At 44.8% G+C, this 20,467-nt stretch overlaps 1 protein-coding gene across 4 annotated transcripts in view; it reads left to right on the top strand.

The window, feature by feature from the left end:
- Positions 1 to 2,950: 2,950 nt before the first annotated feature.
- LOC115075866 overlaps positions 2,951 to 20,467 on the top strand; it is a 59,224-nt gene continuing 41,707 nt past the window's right edge. For 2 of the 4 annotated variants that reach the window (XM_029576732.1, XM_029576733.1), the window contains exon 1: positions 2,952 to 3,452. In XM_029576732.1, the coding sequence (XP_029432592.1) occupies positions 3,047 to 3,452 (406 nt within the window). In that variant the 5' untranslated portion in view covers positions 2,952 to 3,046. Of the gene's footprint in view, positions 3,453 to 20,467 lie in introns of all 4 variants that reach the window. The other 2 variants (XM_029576734.1, XM_029576731.1) reach the window with 2 other exon arrangements.

The raw sequence follows: 20,467 nt of genomic DNA, 5'->3' as shown, positions 1-20,467 counted from the left end.
TCTGCCTGAATTGTGGGAAAAGTAAGCACAACGGCTCCCATTTCTGTTCTGCTGAAATCCCCCAGAACAGCCTACTCCTGCAGTCCTAGACTGAGGATACTTCATGGCACCAATTCTAAATGCACTGGCAAGCTGAAATCTCCTGAGGAGTCTTCTCCACCTGCACAGGACGTTAGGCCCAGGTGGATCCCACCAACTGGACATCACTTCCCGTAGGAGCAGCTGTGCTGTGACTGCACGCAGAAAAAGCCAAGCAAATCCAGTCAGGGTAATCACCTCTCTCTTGTATCCTGACAAGCCCACACCACATCGAAGCACCGCCTCCCGCACTCAGCCCTGTTTGCAGCAACTCTCAAAACTCCTTGGGCTTCCCTCTCCCTCTCCTTTCAGCGTTCTGAGGGATCCATACTACTGACAGAATCACTGCTGAGCTGCTTTTACTGATGCCTCCCTGAGGCTCACAGAAGCTTCAGCTTCCTTCCTCCTCTCTGTCCATTTTCTTCTTTTTTTTTTTTTTTTTTTTTTTTTTTTTTTTAAACAAAACAATTAAAAGGGACCAATTCCCCCCCAAAAACACAACCATTAGAAAAAAGAAATATTTTCCTTTCCTGAAGTCTTCTACCAGGGCTAGAGGAGGGAATCAGACAGAGAGAGGATGCAGACATCAGACACTTACAGAGTCAGTACCACTGGCTGGGCACAAGCTATTAAGGGCAACCAACCCCCTTACTTGACCTTATTCAACCAGAGAGAGGGCCCCATAAATGACCTAACACCCCTAGGAGCAATTTTTTCTATAAAACTCCAGCTGCAGGTTTTGCACGTCCACCATCTGCTGGAGACTAAGAATACTGAGTATCTGCAGATAGCACACTATCTTAAGTATGACTGCTACAGTAAAGCTTTTCCTCTTTGTCTCCATCTGCTGGTAGGGGAAAAAAAACCTCATGCGCCTTGACTGATCTGGGGGACAAATAAAACTGTATCAAGCAAAATTCAAAAGAAAATAACCCATGCTGAAGTTACATGATGTTAGGCTCCATATTAGGTGCTACCACCCAGGAAAAAGATCTAGGCATCATAGTGGATAATACTTTGAAATCGTCGGCTCAGTGTGCTGCAGCAGTCAAAAAAGCAAACAGAATGTTAGGAATTATTAGGAAGGGAATGGTGAATAAAATGGAAAATGTCATAATGCCTCTGTATTGCTCCATGGCGAGACTACACCTTGAGTACTGTGTGCAATTCTGGTCGCTGCATCTCAAAAAAGATATAGTTGTGATGGAGAAGGTGCAGAGAAGGGCGACCAAAATGATAAAGGGGATGGAACAGCTTCCCTATGAGGAAAGGCTAAAGTGGTTAGGGCTGTTCAGCTTGGAGAAGAGATAGCTGAGGGGGGATATGATAGAGGTCTAGAACGGGTAAATGTGAATCGGTTATTTACACTTTTGGATAATAGAAGGACTAGGGGGACACTCCATGAAGTTAGCAAGCAGCACATTTAAAACTAATCGGAGAAAATTCTTTCACTCAATGCACAATTAAGCTCTGGAATTTGTTGCCAGAGGATGTGGTTAGTACAGTTAGTGTAGCTGGGTTTAAAAAATGTTTGGATAAGTTCTTGGAGAAGCCCATTTACTGCTATTAATCAAGTTTACTTAGGGAATAGCCACTGCTATTGCTGGCATCAGTAGCATGGGATCTACTTAGTGTTTGGGTACTTGCCAGGTACTTGTGGCTTGGATTGGCCAGTGTTGGAAACAGGATGCTGAGCTTGATGGACCCTTGGTCTGACCCAGTATGGAAATTTCTTATGTTCTTAAATTGCATTCTATAATTTAAAAAATCCTTAAAGTGTCCACAGTCCCATGGTGCTCAACATCCTAATTTTCTTTCCCAACCCCCTTGTCCCCAAAACAATCCCATAGTGCTCATGTCTCTCCCCCTTTAAGTAACCTGGATTTTATGCTCAAACTCATTTGACACCTTCATAATCGCAATAGCATTCCTCCAAAAATGCTGCTTGCATTGGTTTTACCAGATGATGTATTTCTTTACTTAGCATATAAAGAGAGTTACATTTTCAAATGCTCACTTAGGATTTCCATGTGTACAATGAGGACGTATACCAGTACACTGGCTGAACCTGCACATATGAATATTGAGCCACCTGAACATACATATTTTCATAAGGTGCGCTTTCGGCTGCACTGAAAGAAGTATTCTTGGGGGGACATTTCAGAGTGCAATTGCAAATCTTGCATGTATTATTTATTTATTTATTTATTTATTTATTTTTTAATAATGGATGGATGCACTTGTATTTTATGCCATCAATCAGCACTCTAAAGTGTATGCATGTACTTTTATCTGCATCACACGCAGATGTTCAAACATACTGTGCACAAGTATCTCATGTCTGAAAATCAGATGGGATTGTGCAAGCTTAAACACCTGTGTGCTATTGAAAATGTCAATTTTTGAAACTCATATCTTTGGAAAAAATAAAAACGAGAAATAAGACCAACGCATAATGATGGGTGTATTCAGGATAGGGAGGCTTCTGCTATTCCTATTTAGACTTAATACCGCTTTCGTTTCCATCATACTTTCTCTATGTAGAACTTCCTGCCTGGAGTTTGTTTAGTAGTACTGCCTGCTAGAAAATGTTAGAGATAACAGCACAAGAACAAGCTATAAAGAAACTACTTGCCTTCTGGGTTTGAATTTCATTTACATCTGTAATTTGTTTTATGAGCACAGTGGTGTAAGAGCTCGCTCTCTCTAGGATCGCTTGCTTCTTCCCCTGTGGAGCTGTGCAAGCTGCAGCAGTTGTCGCCGCCTGCTGTTCCTGAAGCCTCTGATTGGCTGCTGCCGACGAGTCATCACACTGCGACTGCTGGCAAGATTGCCCGGCTGCCTGAAGCAAAAAAAAACAAACAAACAATTAGATGCTCATAACAAAGAGGATTACTGGCATTCGGCCTGCCATTTGCTCAGCCAAGACGTAGCCCAACTGAGCGAAAAATAGTCCACTCTGGCAATAATGGCCAATTTCCAGCAGCTGCTGCAGCTTTTCAGTCCATGGTCTGCCACTTCCCGGAAGTGCAGCTGCGACTTCCGGCGGCGAAACATGGTGAGGCACCGGAGCACCGTGGAGGGAAAAGTGAAGCTGCTGGAGGAGATCGACCGAATGGGAGACATCCAGAAATTCATGTCCCCACGCATGCAAACCACGCGGGCCGTGTGGAGCGTAATCAGCCACGAGCTGGAACGGAAGGGCGTTCAGTTCTCGGCCGGTCAGTGCCGGGTAACCTGGCGGGACCTCAAGCACTACTTCTTCAAGGACCTCTCGCAGCGGGGCAGTTGGATGGGCAAGATGCCGCCGCCCCTGTACGAGAAACTGCTTGAGCTGTGGGAGAAAGCGGGCAGGCCGGAAGCCAGCAAAGCCGGTAAGGAGAGGAACGTTAACCCTCCTCCATTTCTGTTATACCAGACTAACACGGCTTTCTCACTGAAGATCTGAACTACCTTTCAGTAGCTTTAATCCACATTGACAAACAAGCCTATGCAGAAATACACACAAGGACTAGACACATGCAAATAGACACACTTATTTTTATTTATGTGCACGCAGGGCCTGGCTTATAAAAGTTTTTTTTTTCCCATTTTGTGCAAACGGGAAAACCCTTTTATGAGCAGGTCCTCTGTATTTCTGTTTTGTATCTCTTTTGTAGGATTTTTATTCTTATTAAGCTTCATTCAGGTATAAGCTTAGTAATTTCATTTTTAGTTACATCATCATCAGTAAAACAGACCAGCTTTTTGGAGTAAGCTAGAAATGAATCAGAATGGAAGGAGATAGGATTAACTTAATAAAATAGTGAGCTAGTAGAAGTAGAGGATGGCAGAAAGAGACTAATTGACCCATCCAGTCTGTCCAGTTATTTTGTCCATTCTGATAAGTAGATATCCCAGTTGCCAAACACACAGGCCGATACAGTACAGTAATTTGTTTTATGAGCACGGTGGTGTAAGAGCTCTCTCTCTAGGATCGCTTGCTTCTTCCCCTGTGGAGCTGTGCAAGCTGCAGCAGTTGTCGCCTTCTGCTGTTCCTGAAGCCTCTGATTAGCTGCTGCCGAAGAGTCATCACACTGCCACTGCTGGCAAGATTGCCTGGCTACCTGAAGCAAAAAAACAAACAATTAGATGCTCGTAACAAAGAGCGCGCTGTTAACCCGCGTTTGGCCACACTTTTTTGTTGCGCTAGCTTTACCCCCTATTCAGTAAGGGGTAATAGCTGGTCAAAACACGCGTCCCCCCCCCCCCCCCCCCCCGAAACTAATAGCACCCGCAACATGCAAATGCATGTTGATGGTCCTATCATTCCCACGCAATTCAGTACCGGTAAGTAAAATGTGCAGCCAAGCCACACATTTTACTTTCAGAAACTAGCGCCTATCCAAAGGTAGGCGTTAATTTCTGCCGACACTGGGAAAACTGGCACCAGGAGAACTGCTTTTCTGTACACCCTCCGACTTAATATCATGGCGATATTAAGTCGGAGGTCCCAAAAGTAAAGAATAATTAAAAAAAAATTTTAATCAGCTCGCGGGTTGAAAACCGGATGCTCAATTTTGCCGGCGTCTGGTTTCCGAACCTGTGGCTGTCGGGTTTAAGAACCGACGCTGGCAAAATTGAGTGTTGGCTGTCAAACTCGCTAGTAATAGCAGTGGCTATTTTCTAAGTCAAAATGTGGTTCCTGTTCATAAAAGTGGAAGTAAGGCGGAGGCTGGGAACTACTGGCCAGTTAGTCTGACCTCTGTGGTGAGCAAATTAATGGAGTTGCTGCTAAAACAGAGGAGAGTGCAGTTTTTGGAATCCAATGGATTGCATGATCTGAGGCAGCATGGTTTTACCAGAGGTAAATTTTGTCAGACAGAGCTGATCAATTTCTTTGATTGGGAGACCAGAGTTGGATCAAGGGGGAGCACTAGACATAGTGTATTTCAGCAAGGCCTTTGATACGTTCTGCACAGAAGACTTATAAAAAAAAAAAAAATTGTGCACCTTTGGTATGGATCCTAGAGTGACTGGTTGAGTGGGAGGCCACAAAGGGTAGTGGTAAATGAAGTTTTATCTGAGAAGGGATTTGCTAGTAGTGACGTGCCTCAGGGATCAATCCTTAGACTGGTTCTTTTTAACATTTTTGTGAGTGACATAATGGAAGGGTTGTTGGGAAAGATTTCTCTTTCTGCCAATTATACCAAAATCTGTAACAGGGTGGATGGCCAGGAAGGAGTGGGGAACATGAGGCGGGATCTAGCAAAGATTGAAGAATGGTCTAAGATCTGGCAGCTAAGATTTAATGCTAAAAAAATGCAGAAAATGCATTTAGGGTGCAAAAACCCAAAGGAAAGGTACAGATTTGGAGGTGAAATTCTTCTAAGCACAAAGGAAGAGTGGGATCTGGGAGTAATTGTATATAATGATCATAAGGTGGCCAAACAGGTGGATAAAGCAGTAAAAGCCAGAAAGATGCTTGGCTCCATAGGAAGAAGAATGATCAGCAGAAAAAGGGAGGGGATATTGCCTCTGCATAAGTCCCTAATGAGACCTCACTTGGAACACTGTGTACAATTCTGGAGACCACATCTTCAAAAGGATATAAACAGGATGGAGTCTGTCCTGAGGGTGGCTACTAAAATGGTCAGTGGTCTTTATTCTAAAGCATATGGGAACTGACTTAAAGATCTAAACATGTACATCCTAGAAGAAAGGCGAGAGATATTCAAATATCTCAAAGTTTTCCATGCACAGGAGACTGGAAGATTGGGCGACCAAATGGCAGATGAAATTTAATGTGGACAAATGCAAGGTGATGCATATAGGGAAAAATAACCCTTGCTGTAGTTACATGATGTTAGGTTCCATATTAGGAGCTACCACCCAGGAAAATGATCTAGGTGTCATAGTGGATAACACATTGAAATCGTCGGCTCAGTGTGCTGCGGCAGTCAAAAAAGCAAACAGAATGTTGGGAATTATTAGGAAGGGAATGGTGAATAAAACAGTGGATGTCATAATGTTTCTGTATCGCTCCATGGTGAGACCGCACCTTGAATACTGTGTGCAATTCTGGTCACTGTATTTCAAAAAGATATAATTGCACTGGAGGAAGTATAGAGAAGGGCAACCAAAATGATAAAGGATATGGAACATCTGCCCTATAAGGAAAGGCTAAAGAGTTTAGGACTGTTCAGCTTGGAGAAGGAGACTGCTGAAGAGGGATAGGATAGAGGTCTATAAAATCATGAAAGGAGTTAACAGGTAAATGTAAATCAGACAGTAAAAGGACTAGTGGACACTCCGTAATGATAGCAAGTAGCTCATTTAAAACAAATCAGAGAAAATTCATTTTCATTCAACGTATAATTAAAGCTCTGGAATTCATTGCCAGAGGATGTGGATACATCAGTTTGTGTAACTGGGTTTAAAAAAGATTTGGTAAGTTCCTGGAGGAGAAATCCTCAAACTGCTATTAATCAATAAAGAATAGTAGCTTGGGATCTATTTAATGTTTGGGTATTTGCCAGGTACTGGTAGCCTGGATTGGCCACTGTTGGAAACAGGATGCTGGGCTTGGTGGACCCTTGGTCTGACCCAGTATGGCATGTCTTATATAATGGAAAGGAAGTTCTAGAACACAGGGTAATGCGATGAGGCTGAAAGAGAGTAGACTCAGGAGTAATCTTAGGAAATATTTCTTTACAGAGGGGGGTTGATGTGTGGAACAGCCTCCCAGTGGAAGTAGTGGAGAGCAAAACAGTATTTTAATTCAAAAAAGTATGGGATAAATACAGGGGAATTTCTAAGAAAGTGATGAGAATTATAAAGCAAAATTAATTTTATGGATGGGCAGACTGGATGGGCCATTCAGTCTTTTTCTGTCATCATGTTTCTAAGCTCTGTTCTTTCTGCAGGGAGGATTGGAGAAAACTGAATAGTGTTGTCTCCCTTGTCAAACTTACTGCAGTGGTCTCATTGTTTAAAATATCTTTTCTTAGCATCTAGTCCAATGAATCCAGACCCAGTGAGTTATGCACCTCTACCAGGAGATGGAGCAAAGCTCACATCACAGTATATATATACACTCCTGCAGTGACATCAGCCTGCCGGTATTCTCCGTCTCCAGCAGATGGTGGATGACCGTGTTCCTACTGGGGATTGCTTAAAGCTTTATAAGGAGAAATAAAAGTAGATTTAATTCACCCTGCTCTCCTGCGGTGATACCAGGTGGTCCCTCCCCGAAATGAGAATTCCTGAGGTGATTTCCGTGGTCCCTCAGATGAGTGCTTTGGGCCAGTAGCTGGTTTTTTTTTTATCAGCGTGGATTTAGCTAATAAAACAGCTGAAAAGCAGTGGGTACAGTAAGCTGAGCGTGGCAGTGACAGTATATGCCCTCTCCCCCCACAGCCGGAGACCTATCTCTGTACTCAGCTGGGAAAGGCTGAGCTCAGGTAAAGTTAAAAAAAAAAAAAAAAAAAAAAAAAGAGGACAGAGTCATAATAGAAGGGCTGTTTGTTTAGGCTTTCCCCTTCCTCCAGTCTCGGTGCTTGGCGCGCCGTTCCGACATTCGTTCCCTTTCCCAAGGGAGGTTAAGGGACTTGGGCAGCCTTGGTGGGCTATTAGGTTGTTTTTCTGTGCGCCATGTGGTAGGCATTTTCGCATCCTTTTTTTCTTCGTTAGGCTACCCTCTTCAGGACCTTCGGTCTGTGCGTCTAGTTTTTGGACGCTTAGTTGGACACCTGCTTAGGTGTCCAGGTGATAGCAGCTTCTGTTTTAGGCACGTACTTGCCTGTGAGCAGAGTTTGGACCACACTGGTTATGCGCTTAGGTTTGGAAGGGCGGACGTGTGCTTAACTATGGGATGCATATATTTTACAGCGTGAATTCAGCCAGACACACCCCTTCAGTCTCCTCTTAAGCATACTGATGGTGCCTGTGGCTAAGAAACCTAAGCGCCTTTCCCGGTGTGCTGCCAGTCTTATTTGGGCATCTGAGCCTGGCATGCCCTCTAACTTGTGCCAGTGCTGCTTAGAGGCTCAAGGAGAACTATCATTGTCTGATTTTACTAAGCCTGGTTCTTCCCAGCCTGATGACATGTCAGGAGGGGGGTGCCTGACCTTGGAACTATCTTAAGTGGTTTGTTAGCGGGGTAAGCTAGCTCAGTGGGCACAGAACAGGTGCCTTCTGGTTTTGGCATGAATCCTTCGGCTTTTCTTAGGTAGAATTATTTTCAAAGATTGGAATCCTTTCTTTAGGTGCAGACCTCGGCCCTGTCTAATCCTTCCAAGTCAGAGTCGCAGGTGGTAGCCTCTCACTCACCTGATACTACTGTGAAGTACTGAAGGACACCTACATCGGCAGTAGGTCCTCCCGATAGGAATCCGGATGGCACGGATGATGAGGAAATTCCTCTGGGACTGGAACCCTATAGGACTATGTTGAGGTTCTTTCATAGAGATGAACTGCCGGCCCTGATTTCCCAGCATTAAAGATGCTGGGTGTACCTGGGGAAGATTCCATGTCTGAACCAAAGAAAAATCCCATTTTGGTTTCTTTGCATAAAGCCTCTTGTTTTTTTCCTGTTATGAGGCCATTCAAGAATTGATTGATCTTGAGTGGGGTGCCCCGGATGCTAATTTCAAAGGGGATCGAGTCTCGGAAGGCCTGTACCCCCTGGATCCAGTGGTGAGAGAGCGTTTGCATTTTCCGAAAGTGGATACGCTTGTCTGTACTGTCTCCAAGTGGGCGTCTATTCCCATGGAGGGAGGAGCAGCCTTGAAGAGTGTGCATGATAGAAGGATTGAGGCCATGCTTAAGCAAGCATTTGAAGCAGTGGCAATGACCTTATTTATTTATTTATTTATTTCGGATTTTTATATACCGACATTCTCAATACAAGTATCGAATCAGGTTGGTTTACATATAACAAAACTTTCGCACAAAAGGCGTTACATGGAACAGCGTTTCTTAACATATAACGTATAACATATTGCATTTAGCATATAACCTATAACATATGGATATTAATAATAGATTAAATTAAATATTACATAGATAATAATAATAATAATAGTAACTCGTCAACAGGACGTAGGTGAATGCTCGGCATGATTATAGCGAGAATAAATATCTAGAAAAAAATTAAAGGGTAGACTAAATTGAGATTTGAGGGTACACAGACCATGTTGATGTGCAAAGTATGCGAGAAATCCATGAGTTAAGGAAGACAGATGAATCAGAGAAGAAGTCTTTAAGAAGTCTTTAAGAAGTCTTTAAGAAGTCTTTAAGAAGTCTTTAAGGTGAGAAGTTCAGATCCGACGTAGTTGAGTCTTGAAGGGGGGTAAAGGTGAAACTGGATCTGGTGTTGAGCTATTTTTCTTTTGGCCGGTGTCTAAGTAAACTTGTGATTCTGTATATGTTTGCCTGAAAAGCCACGTTTTTAGATTTTTCTTAAAAGTTAGATGGCAGGTCTCTTGGCGTAGATCTGGCGGTAGTGAGTTCCAGAGTGTGGGTCCGGCTGTTGAGAGTGCTCGTTTTGTTAATGTGGTTTTGATCGGGGGAGCATATAAGGAACCTTTGTAGTTGTGCCTGATGGGTCTTTGAGATGTGTGAAGGCGGAGAAGCGAATTTAGATTTAGGTGGGCGATGCCCATTATGTCCTTGTGGATCATTGATAGAGTCTTGTAGGTGATTCTAGCTTTTATAGGAAGCCAGTGTAGGCTGTGAAGAATAGGTGTTATGTGGGCTCTTTTATTAGTGTTGGTGAGTAGCCTTGCTGCTGCATTCTGCACCATCTGTAATGGTCTGGTGGATAAAGCTGGGAGACCTAGCAGTAGAGAGTTGCAGTAGTCCAGCTTAGACAGAATTAAAGACTGGACTACTAGTCGGAAGTCGCTGAAGTGAAGAAGAGGTTTGAGATTTTTCAGCACTTGGAGTTTGTAATAGCATTCTTTAGTTGTGTTGGTTATAAAGGATTTTAGGTTAAATTTGTTGTCAAGACGCACCCCCAGGTCTCTGACGGAGGTGGAGAGGTTAGTGATTGGATTTGAGAATTGAGTTACGCTTTGAAAGTTGGTAAGGGTGTGATTTTCGTCTGGTGAGATGATGAGGATTTCTGTCTTGTTTGGGTTAAGTATGAGGTTCAAGCTGGATAGGAGAGAGTTGATGGTTTGTAAGCAGATATTCCAATGCGCCCAAGTTTTTTGTAGTGATTCTGTGATGGGCATGAGAATCTGAATGTCATCAGCGAAAATATAGTGTTTTAGCTTGAGGTTAGAGAGTAAGTGGCAGAGTGGGAGCAAGTAAATATTGAATAGCGTAGGAGAGAGAGATGATCCTTGTGGTACTCCTCGAGTTGATTTGATGGGTTGCGATTCTTCATTGTTGATTTTTACTTTGTAGAATCTATTTTCCAGGAACGATTGGAACCAGCTATGTGCTTCTCCTTGAATTCCAATGTCGGATAGTCGCTCGAGTAGTATGGTATGGTTAACTGTGTCGAATGCGGCGGATAGGTCAAGAAGAGCAAGGAGGTAAGGTTGTTTTTTTTCCAGATTAAGAAGTATGGTGTCTGATAACGATGTTAGGAGTGCTTCAGTGTTTTGTGATTTCCTGAAGCCGAATTGGAAAGGGGAGAGAATGTTGTTATCCTCCAGGTATTCCGACAATTGTTTGTTGACGAATCTTTCCATCACTCTTGAAATAAGGGGAAGGTTAGCGATAGGTCGGAAATTTGCAGGGTCATCCGTTGAAAGGTTTGGTTTTTTTAGTAACGGTTTCAAAACTGCTATTTTGAGTTGGTCTGGGACCTTTCCTTGTATTAAGGAGCAGTTGATGATGTCTGATATGGGTTTAGAAATGGTGTTTGGGGTCGCTAGGAGAAGATTGGAGGGTATAGTATCCATAGGATGGGAAGATGGTTTGAGCTTCTTGAGGATAAGTTCGATTTCTAATGATGAAGGAGTTTCGAACGATGAAAGGCTGTATTCTTTGATAAATGGTGTGGTTGTCAGCTGTAGTACTGTTTTTTGTTGGGTAAGGATAGGCTTGAGGAGGTTGGTGATCTTTTTGTCAAAGTAAATTGCTAGTTCCTCAGCTTTGTTGGCTGCTAGTTCATCTGGAATGCTAGGAGGAGTAGGTTTTGTTAGGGAAGATACAAATGAGAATAGAGCTTTTGGGTCCAGTGCAAAGTTGTGAATTTTTTTTGCAAAGAAGTCTTTTTTGGCTTTTAGGATGGCTAATCTGTATGTGTTAAGATGGGATTTGTAAATTCGCGTTGTGATGGTGGACGGAGATTTGCGCCAGCTGTTTTCTTTTTTCCGGAGTTCTTGTTTGAGGGTTTTGAGTGTTGGAGTGTACCACGGTTGTCTTTTTGCTTGGGGTGGTTTTAAAGATTTGGTGGTAGCGGGACAGGTAAGATCGGCAATCTTGTTTGTAATATTGAGCCAGGAGGTAATAGCTGAGGATGCATCTGTTAAATCCAGTCGGTCGAGTTCTGTGGAAAGTATGTTACTAAGATTGTCTATGGGGCAGGGTTTCCTGTAACATATAGTGGTTACTGGATATATGGGACGAGGCTGGTCTGAAATTTGAAGTTCTGCCGAGATGACGTGGTGGTCCGACCAAGGGACTGGGACGCAGGTAGGGTTATTGGTTGGTGATATGCCGTTGTTGAGAAAGATAAGGTCAAGTGTGTGTCCTGCTTTGTGCGTGGGATCTTTGACTATCTGGTTGAAGCCTAAGTGGTTGAGAGCTGAGAGAAGGATATCACAGTTATGAGTTAGTGGTGTGTTATTTACATGTAAGTTGAAGTCTCCCATCAAAATAGCTGGTTTATCCTGTTTGCAATGTTTTGTTGTGAACTCAATTAGAGGTGAAGGGTCCGTGTCTAAAGTTCCAGGTGGTGAGTAGACTAAAGCTATTTGTAGATGGTCCGAATTGAAGAAGGCAATTTCAGTCTTGTTTATTGTGGTAGATAATTGGAGTGAGAGCCCTAGGCCCTTTTTTGTGGCTAGAAGGATCCCTCCACCCCTTTTTTTGATTCTAGGGATTGAATGAACGTCATAAAGATGGTTGGGTAGCTGGTTTAGTAGGACTGTGTCTGTGGGTTTCAGCCATGTTTCTGTGATGGCGCAAATATCGGGGTTGTTGTCTGTCAGATGGTCGTTGAGGAGGTGTAGTTTTTTTGTGATCGATTGGGCGTTGAATAGTGTGAGCGTGAATAATGTTAATCCTAGCGTTTGGGTCATGGGGGAGATCATGATTGGAATCAATCTCTGATGTCGTATGCCTAGAATCCTGGGTTTATTGGATTTGGGTTTAGGTGTGTACTGGATAGTTGGTATAGGTATAGGGTGCATGATACGGTGGTGGTGTGTTGAATTGTATCCTTACTTGGAATCCGAAGTTGTGGTTGGGGTGACGGAGGGCTGGTAGCTTCTCTGATGACTGGGTGGCTGTTAGACAATGGTTGGAACAGTAGTTGCAGTGTCCTCTAGTCTATAGGTGTCAGGAAGAGGGTGGTGGGTCTGGCACTGTGGGTTCGTCTACGGCTATTAGGTTAGGTCTGCTGAGAGGGCCTGTTTTCGCTGCCGCTAGCTGAGAGTCTTTCGGGCTTACCTTAAGACCCAGCTGTGATTGAGACCTGGCTTCTGGGCTGCTCTTCTGGGCTGCACTAAGGGGCGCACAAAGGGGCCAGCCCCTTTGTCGTGCTCCTTCGGTACCTTCGGTACCTTGCAGAAAGCTCCTTCGGTACCTTCGGTACCTTGCAGAAAGCTCCTTCGGTACCTTCGGTACCTTGCAGAAAGCTTCTTCTTGTTCCCTGGTGGCTCTGTCTTGTTTACTTCTCTCTCAGGAGGTCAATGACTCGAGTGAATTCCAGGGCAGCTATGGAGCCAGCAGCCTCCTTTTTGGCAGATGCAGGCTGCGATTTGGTCTGCACCTCAGGCAGAGGAGTAGCTTTGGTAATAGTGTCCAGGCATCAGTTATGGCTGAGAAATTGATCAGCTGATGCGACCTCCAAGGCTAACCTTACGAAAATGCCCTTTAAAGGCTCACTCTTGTTTGGGAGCGAATTGGAGAAAATGGCCAGTAAGTGGAGCGAATACCTAGTTCCTCATTTGTTGGAGGATAAGAAGCAGACGCTGCACTCCTTTGGCAAGATAGGTCGTGCCTGGGGGTCCAAGCGCTTTTGACCCTACAGAGGAGCGACCTTTCAGAGGACTTGACATTTCTGTAGGTCTCTGTTCTTTCATCTCAAACCTCCCAGACAGGACATGGGCTTAGGTATGTATGTATTTATTTATTTATTTAAAATTTTTGTATACCGACATTAATCCATGATATCACATCGGTTCACAGTGTAACGCAAACAGACGCCTGGGGTAGCGCTTTACATCGAACAATTATAACATGTTAACAAGAGAGTAATTGAGGGGGGGGAGATATAAGGGGGAGTATAGCACTAAATGTTATAAACAAGATTTGCAAATATGTACATTATGAGGAGATAACATACAATATAAAATTGGGCAGAATTTGAAATGAGATGGGGGGTAAAAGGAGAGAGGTGAGGGGAGGGTAGCGCAGTGGAGAGGGAAAGGTGAAATTAGGTGTATGCTTTAGTGAAAAGCCAGGTCTTAAGCTTCCGCTTGAAGGTTTTTAGGCATTCTTCTTGCCGTAGTTCGACTGGCATTGTGTTCCAGAGAGTCGGCCCGGCGATCGAGAGCGCACGGGCTCTCGTGGAAGTTAGTTTGTAGAGTTTGGGAGAGGGGGTAGGCATGGTGGCGAGATGTTGGTGTCTGGTGGGCTTGTTGGATTGGTGGAGGCGGAAGGATTCGTTAAACCAGTTCATTTCAGGATTGTATAAGGCCTTGTGGACGAGAGAGAGAGCCTTATATTGGATGCGGGATGCAATTGGGAGCCAGTGCAGTTCTTTTAATGCAGGTGTGATATGGTCATTTCTGCGTGAATTGGTCAAAATCCGGGCTGATGTGTTTTGCAATATTTGAATGGGGTGGATGGAATTGTTCGGTAAGCCGAGGAGGAGAGAATTACAGTAGTCAGTTTTGGCGAAAATGGTGGTTTGTAGTACTGTACGGAAGTCAGGGGGATGTAGTAAGGGTTTCAGTTTTTTTTAGGGTGTGTAGTTTAAAGAAGCCGTCTTTTAGTATATTACTGATGAATTTCTTCAGCGTGAAATGACCATCAAGGATGACTCCCAGATCACGGACTTGTTGGGCAAATGGGATATGAGTATATATGGGGGGGGTAGGATGATTTTGGGGTGAGATGAACATGATTTCAGTTTTAGTGGTGTTTAGAGCTAAATGGATGGAAGATAGGAGATTGTTTATGGCAAGTGTTTATGGTAGTGGAACCTCCCGAGCCTTCCAATAAAGGTTTACCGATCCACCCCCCTCAGAACAGGAGATAGGGGGCAGCTCCCTCTCTCTTTTATCTGAGGTGGGTCAAAATCACATCGGACCAGTGGGTCCTGGAGGTGACACGAGACTGATATGTGCTGGAGTTTTGCAGTGTTCCTTAAGACCTGTTTGTGCTGTCTCCTTACACTCCCTGCAGAAGAAGCAGGCAGTGGAGAGTACATTGGCAAGGCTCCTCAGTCTGAGGGCTGTGGTCCCAGTGCCCACATCTCAAGAAAATAAAGCTCGATATTAGATTTATTTTGTTGTACACAAGAAGGAGGGCCCCTTTCGTCCCATCCTGGGCCTCAAAGGGGTCAATCGTCATTTGTGGGTGACTCATTTTCCCATGGAAACATTGAGCTCAGCGATAATGGCCGTGCAGTTGAGGAATTTCTGACCTCCTTGGACCTGTCTGAGGTATATCTGCATATTCCCATCTGACTAGAGCACCAACATTTTCTGCAGTTCGCAGTTTTGGGATACCATTATCAGCTTTGGGTGCTGCCTTTTGGTCTGGCCACCGCACCCAAAACCATTTCCAAGGTTATAGTGTCGTGGCGGCAGAGTTGAGAGGGGATGGGATCCTGGTACACCCGTATTTGGACGACTGGCTGATTCGGGCCAAGTCTCTGGAAGAGAGCCCCCTAGTGTCTCACAAGGTGATTTCCCTGTTGCAGGACCTCGGCTGGGTGGTGAACCTGGCCAAGAGCATCTTCAGCCTACTCAGTCGTTGAGTATCTCTGTGTTCAGTTCGACATGAAGCAGGGCAGGGTTTTCCTGCCAAAGGGCCCTATTCAGAAGTTAATGGCTCAGATGTGTGTTGATGAACACAATACACCCGACAGTGTTGTCTTATCTACAGGTACTCGGTTTGATGGTGGCAACCCAGGAAGTGGTGTCATGGGCGAGGGCACATATGCGTTTTCTTCAGCGCTCCGTCTCATTGGTGCCCATGGTCTTAGGACATTTCGGCTCTACCTGCCGATGGAGATCTGCTCTCAACTGCAGCGATGGTTACAAGCAGATCATCCAATAAAGAGTTTCCCTAAAATCACCGGACTGGTTAGTATTCACGACAGATGTGAGCCTCCAGGGTTGGAGATCTCACTGTCAGGAACTGACGGCGCAAGGTCGCTGGATTGCAGAAGTGTCTTTCTGGAACATCAATCGGTTGGAAGCCCGGGTGGTCCAGTTGGCTTGCTTGCAGTTCAGTGGCAGGTTGCAGGGTCGAGCAATCTGGATAATGTCTGACAAAGCAAAGACAGTGGCTTACATCAATTGGCAGGGAGAAACCAAGAGCCAGCAAGTGTTGCAGGAGATAGACCAACTTATGGACTGGGCAGAAGCGCATCTTCAGGAGATCTCGGCCTTGCACATTGCAGGAAAAGACAATGTGAGAGCAGACTTTCTCAGTGGGGAGAGTCTGGACCCAGGAGAATGGGTATTATCAGATGAGGCATTTCACCTGATAGTGGATTGCTGGGGCCTTCCTAGACCTGCTGGTGACTTCTCACAATGCGAAGGTTCCTTGATTCTTCAGTCGCAGGAGAGATCCGAAGACCTTGGACATCGATGCTTTCGTGCAGGAATGGCTGGACGACAAGCTGCTGGATGCCTTTCCCCTGTGGTCCATATTAGGCAGAATTGTTCAGAGGGTCGAGGGTCACAGAGGGATGGTGCTTCTGGTGGTAGCAGATTGACCCAGGAGACCATGGAAGTGGATCTGCGAAGACTCCTGGTAGACTGATGTCACTGCAGGGATATATATACTGTGATGTGAGCTTTGCACCTTTTCCATCTGCTGGTAGAGGTGCATAACCCTCTGATTCTAGATTCATCTGACTATCCTAAAGAAAAGGAAGTTATCATATAAGTAGTAATTTCTCAATAGCAAATCCCAACAGGGCACTTACTGCCCAACAGCATATAAAAAGAAGCAAATGCACAAAGGATGTCCTAGATACCTGCTTTCAGCAATAAGGCTGATGCTGTCTGACCTCAGATTAAATAGTGTCCTTGCTTGCGACATATATGCCACTTTGAACCTGTTTATGGTTTCACTGCAGTAGCAAACAGAATGAGAACTTACTACTTAACTGATAATTTCCGTATCTTTAGATCAGACATGAATTCAGAACCAGTGGATTATGCATCTCTACCAGCAGATGGAGACTGAGCAAAGCTGACATCACAGGCTGGTGTCACTGCAGGGATATATATAATATCAGCCTGCCAGTGTCCTCTTCAAAAGCCAGCTGTGGACAGACTAGGAAAAACTTGATTAATAACAGATAATCATTTCAGTACTCAGCGAACAGGAAACACTGAGCTCAGACAAAGAATGTATCAACATTAGTCTAGGGATTGGATTAACACCAGTAGCCACACAAGAGGACCATAATGCAATCATTTGGCAGCCAAGGACAGTTAGCTGGATTCATCTATCTGGTCTAAAGAAAAGGAAACTGTCAGGTAAGTATTAATCTCATTTCTTAGTGTCCAGTCAGATGAATCCAGAACCAGTGGGATTACCCAAGCTACTTTTTGTTTTTCATTGTTTTCAATGACCATTTTACCACTCTTCAGTTGTTATCGTTTTAAAATATCTTTCCTGTCCTCCAGCTCCCATGTTTTTCGCTCCCTGTTTGATGTAACATTTTACCTTCTATATAGTTGTTAATTGGTTTCCCCTGTTCTATTGTAAACCGGTACGATAAGACCCCGTCTTGAGTATCGGTATAGTAAAAGAATTTAAAATAAATAAATAAATACTCCCGAATAGGGCTGGAGGCTGCCCGCAGTCCAGTCAAAACCGCACGTGCAAAGGCCGCATCCTCCCGGGCCTGCTCATCCAGACGATAATTCCTGGAAAAAGGTGTGCAAGGAGGACCACATCGCAGCTCGGCAAATGTCGACAGGACACAACAATCTAACCTCGGCCCGTGACACTGCCTAAGCCCTAGTGGAATGAGCCCTGTCCTGTCTATGCAACAGCTGTTCAGCATCGATGTACACGGCTGTGACCACCTCCTTAATCCAGCGAGCTATTGTAGCCCGTGAAACTGGCTCACCCTGTTTACTTCCACCGTGAAGGACAAACAGGCGATCCGTCTTCCTGAGAGGTTTATAACCGTCAGATACCTCACGATATGTCTCAACATCCAATGGTCACAAGAGGCGATATTCTTCTGCATCTCTTTCCCTGTTCAGAGATGGCGGGGAAATGGACTGATTCGAGAGAATTCCGAAACCACCATCTGCTGGAGACGGAGAATGCTGGCAGGCTGATGTCACTGCAGGGGCATATGCACTGTGATGTCAGCTTTGCTCAGTCTCCATCTGCTGGTAGAGGTGCATAACCCACTGGTTCTGGATTCATCTGCCTGGACGCTAAGAAAGAGGGAATTTAATGGAAAAATGAAGAGGGCTGGATACAATCACTTGGACTTTTAGGGATAAAAAAAAAGAGAGATTTGCAAAGCGTTTGGAGACATCCGAGAGAGAGAGAGATCCTGTCAGAATTACAATGAGAATCAACAGAGGGCTATATGTTGATCAGAGAAAGTAATGAAAGGCTCCCCAGTGGAGCTTAGGCCTAGTCTGGGGGTTCTACGGACGATGGTCCTGTCGGGCTGATTCTCTCTTTCCCCTGGGAACCACCTCAGTTTGGATGCGAGTTTCCAGACCAAAGAGTCAAGCACTGGGTAGTCCCCAGTGATTTAGTTCCCTTGGAGGGGGCAGGCAGCAGGAACAGAGCACAGGGCTCCCAGGGCAACAGTCTTTGGACTGATTTCCCTGCAAGAAGAGAAGAAAAACTTGTACCTACCGCAGCCAAGACTGAATGGGTTCCCCAATTCAAAGCCCTAGACTCTAGAAGGGAAGGCGGAGTCATTGTGCACATGAAACAGGGCCTGCTCCATGTGCTATCTCCACAAGCCTCTGCTGCCCGACTGCCAGTTAACCAGCTTCGGGTAAGCAGATGGACTAACTAACTGCTCAAATTCTGGAATTATTGAGTTTTTAGGATGCCTTTCTCAGAAGTGTTTGTTAAAATGATACATAAAGAACACACAGCTTGCTGAGAGCCTTCTTTTACTGAAAATCTTTCTAAGCAGTAAACTGTCCTGGACCGCTTGGAGTCAGACTAAATTAAAGAAACCCAAAGAAGCTTAGTGGTTAGAGCAGCCAAGCTATGAACCAGGACAGCTGGAGTTCCCGTGGCTAAGCCTTGTGTCCTTGTGCAACTCACTTCGCCCTACATGGCCTCAGGTACAAACAGATTGTAAGCCCCCTGGGGACAGGAATATACCTACAGTACCTGAATAATCCACTTTGAAGTGCCTGAAAGGCGGAATATACATCGAATAAATAAGGCGATGGCTAAAGACCTACCCTGTGCGTCATGGGCAAAGCATAAGCCCTTCAACAGGACCGATCCTGGTCCCCTAGTCCAGGACTGACAGTTGTCCTCTTACAGTCCCTGTGAAGTAGCCAGAATGAGAGATGATCCTAAGGAAACTCGAGAAGGGGCTAAATAATTGGCAGCTCAATGCCAGAAAGTTCACAATCAAGGCAAATAGTAAGAAACACTGTGGGGTCAGAACGGTCGGGGTGCCCTTTCAGCTCGGGGTGGTGTTAAATTTGGTCCTCCTAGGGCGCAAGCCTCTGTAGACCCCTGTAACACCCCCAGATAAAAGCCCCACCCTGACTTGAAAATGCCCCTCTTAAAGTGGGAGATATATAGAGTGTCAGGTTGTCTCTCTAACAGAGAGTCAATCTCCCTCGTCTCCCCCCAAAATATGGCCACTTGTGCGAGTATGCGCGTACCTTTTAAAATGTATCTGTAAGTGCACAATCAAGCCATGTAATCTCTTACCGGAGGATGTGGTCAAAGCAAGAAACCTTAGTGGTACTCACAGGAGGATTGGAAAAGTCTATGAACAGTTATTAGCCAGGTAGACTTGGAAAGCCAGAGCTTATCCCTGGGAGTGAGATACAAGAAACAGATCAACAATTGGGGGATCTGACGAGTACTTGTGACCTAGATTGGCCACTGCCTGAGTCAGAATGCTGGGCTCGATGGCCCTTGGTCTGACGCAGCATGCACTTCTTATAACCTGCTTGTCTGGACTAGTCTGGCAAGATTCAAGGAAAGGAAATTATCAGGTAAGAATCTAATTTCACATTATTTTATTATCTGATTTCAAGTGTATCCCATGAGACAAAAGTAAACTGTATAATTTGTAATTTACAGACGTGACCAGTCCATGCTGCAAGTGGTTGTATTGGGTGTCTGTTGTACTTTTAGTGCACAGTATTGCACTGCACACATGAGATTTGTTTTTTGGTCTGTACCATGCAGCCTGAGCCTGTCCCATTTTTGCCCCATTGCATACTTGGAGTTGTAATTCTGATATCTCAGTTAATTTCTGTAAGGCAATCCTGGACTGGGAGCCATGCACCAGGGCTCCCTTAGGAACCCTGCAATCATGGGCCCTGAATCTGGTCACCAGCTGTTATTCTTGAGTGACAACTACACTTCCCGCCCTTGGCCCCCCTTCCCCACCTCCCCTCCCTCCCAGGCCGTGAATGCTGTCTTGCAGCATCCCTAATACCAACCAACCTGAGGCGTGGAGCATCTGGGAAGGGAGACCATGTCATTCTGTGGATTGCAAACTGGTTAAAAGAGAGGAAACAGAGAGTAGGATTAAATGGCCTGTTTTCACAGTGGAAAAAGGTAAACAGTGGAGTGCCTCAGGGACCGGTGCTGTTTAATATATTTATTAATGATCTGGCAAGGGGTACGACAAGTGAGCTGATCAAATTTGCAGATGACACAATTATGCAGAGTAGTTAAATCTCAAACAGATTGTGATGATTTGCAATAGGACCTTGCGAGACTGGAAGATTGGGCTTCCAAATAGCAGATGAAATTTAACGTGGACAAGTGCAAAGTGATGCATATAGGGAAAAAT

This window comes from Rhinatrema bivittatum, chromosome 14, assembly GCF_901001135.1.
Source record: "Rhinatrema bivittatum chromosome 14, aRhiBiv1.1, whole genome shotgun sequence".
Lineage (NCBI taxonomy): Eukaryota > Metazoa > Chordata > Amphibia > Gymnophiona > Rhinatrematidae > Rhinatrema > Rhinatrema bivittatum.
This window is presented reverse-complemented; position numbering and strand designations above follow the sequence as displayed.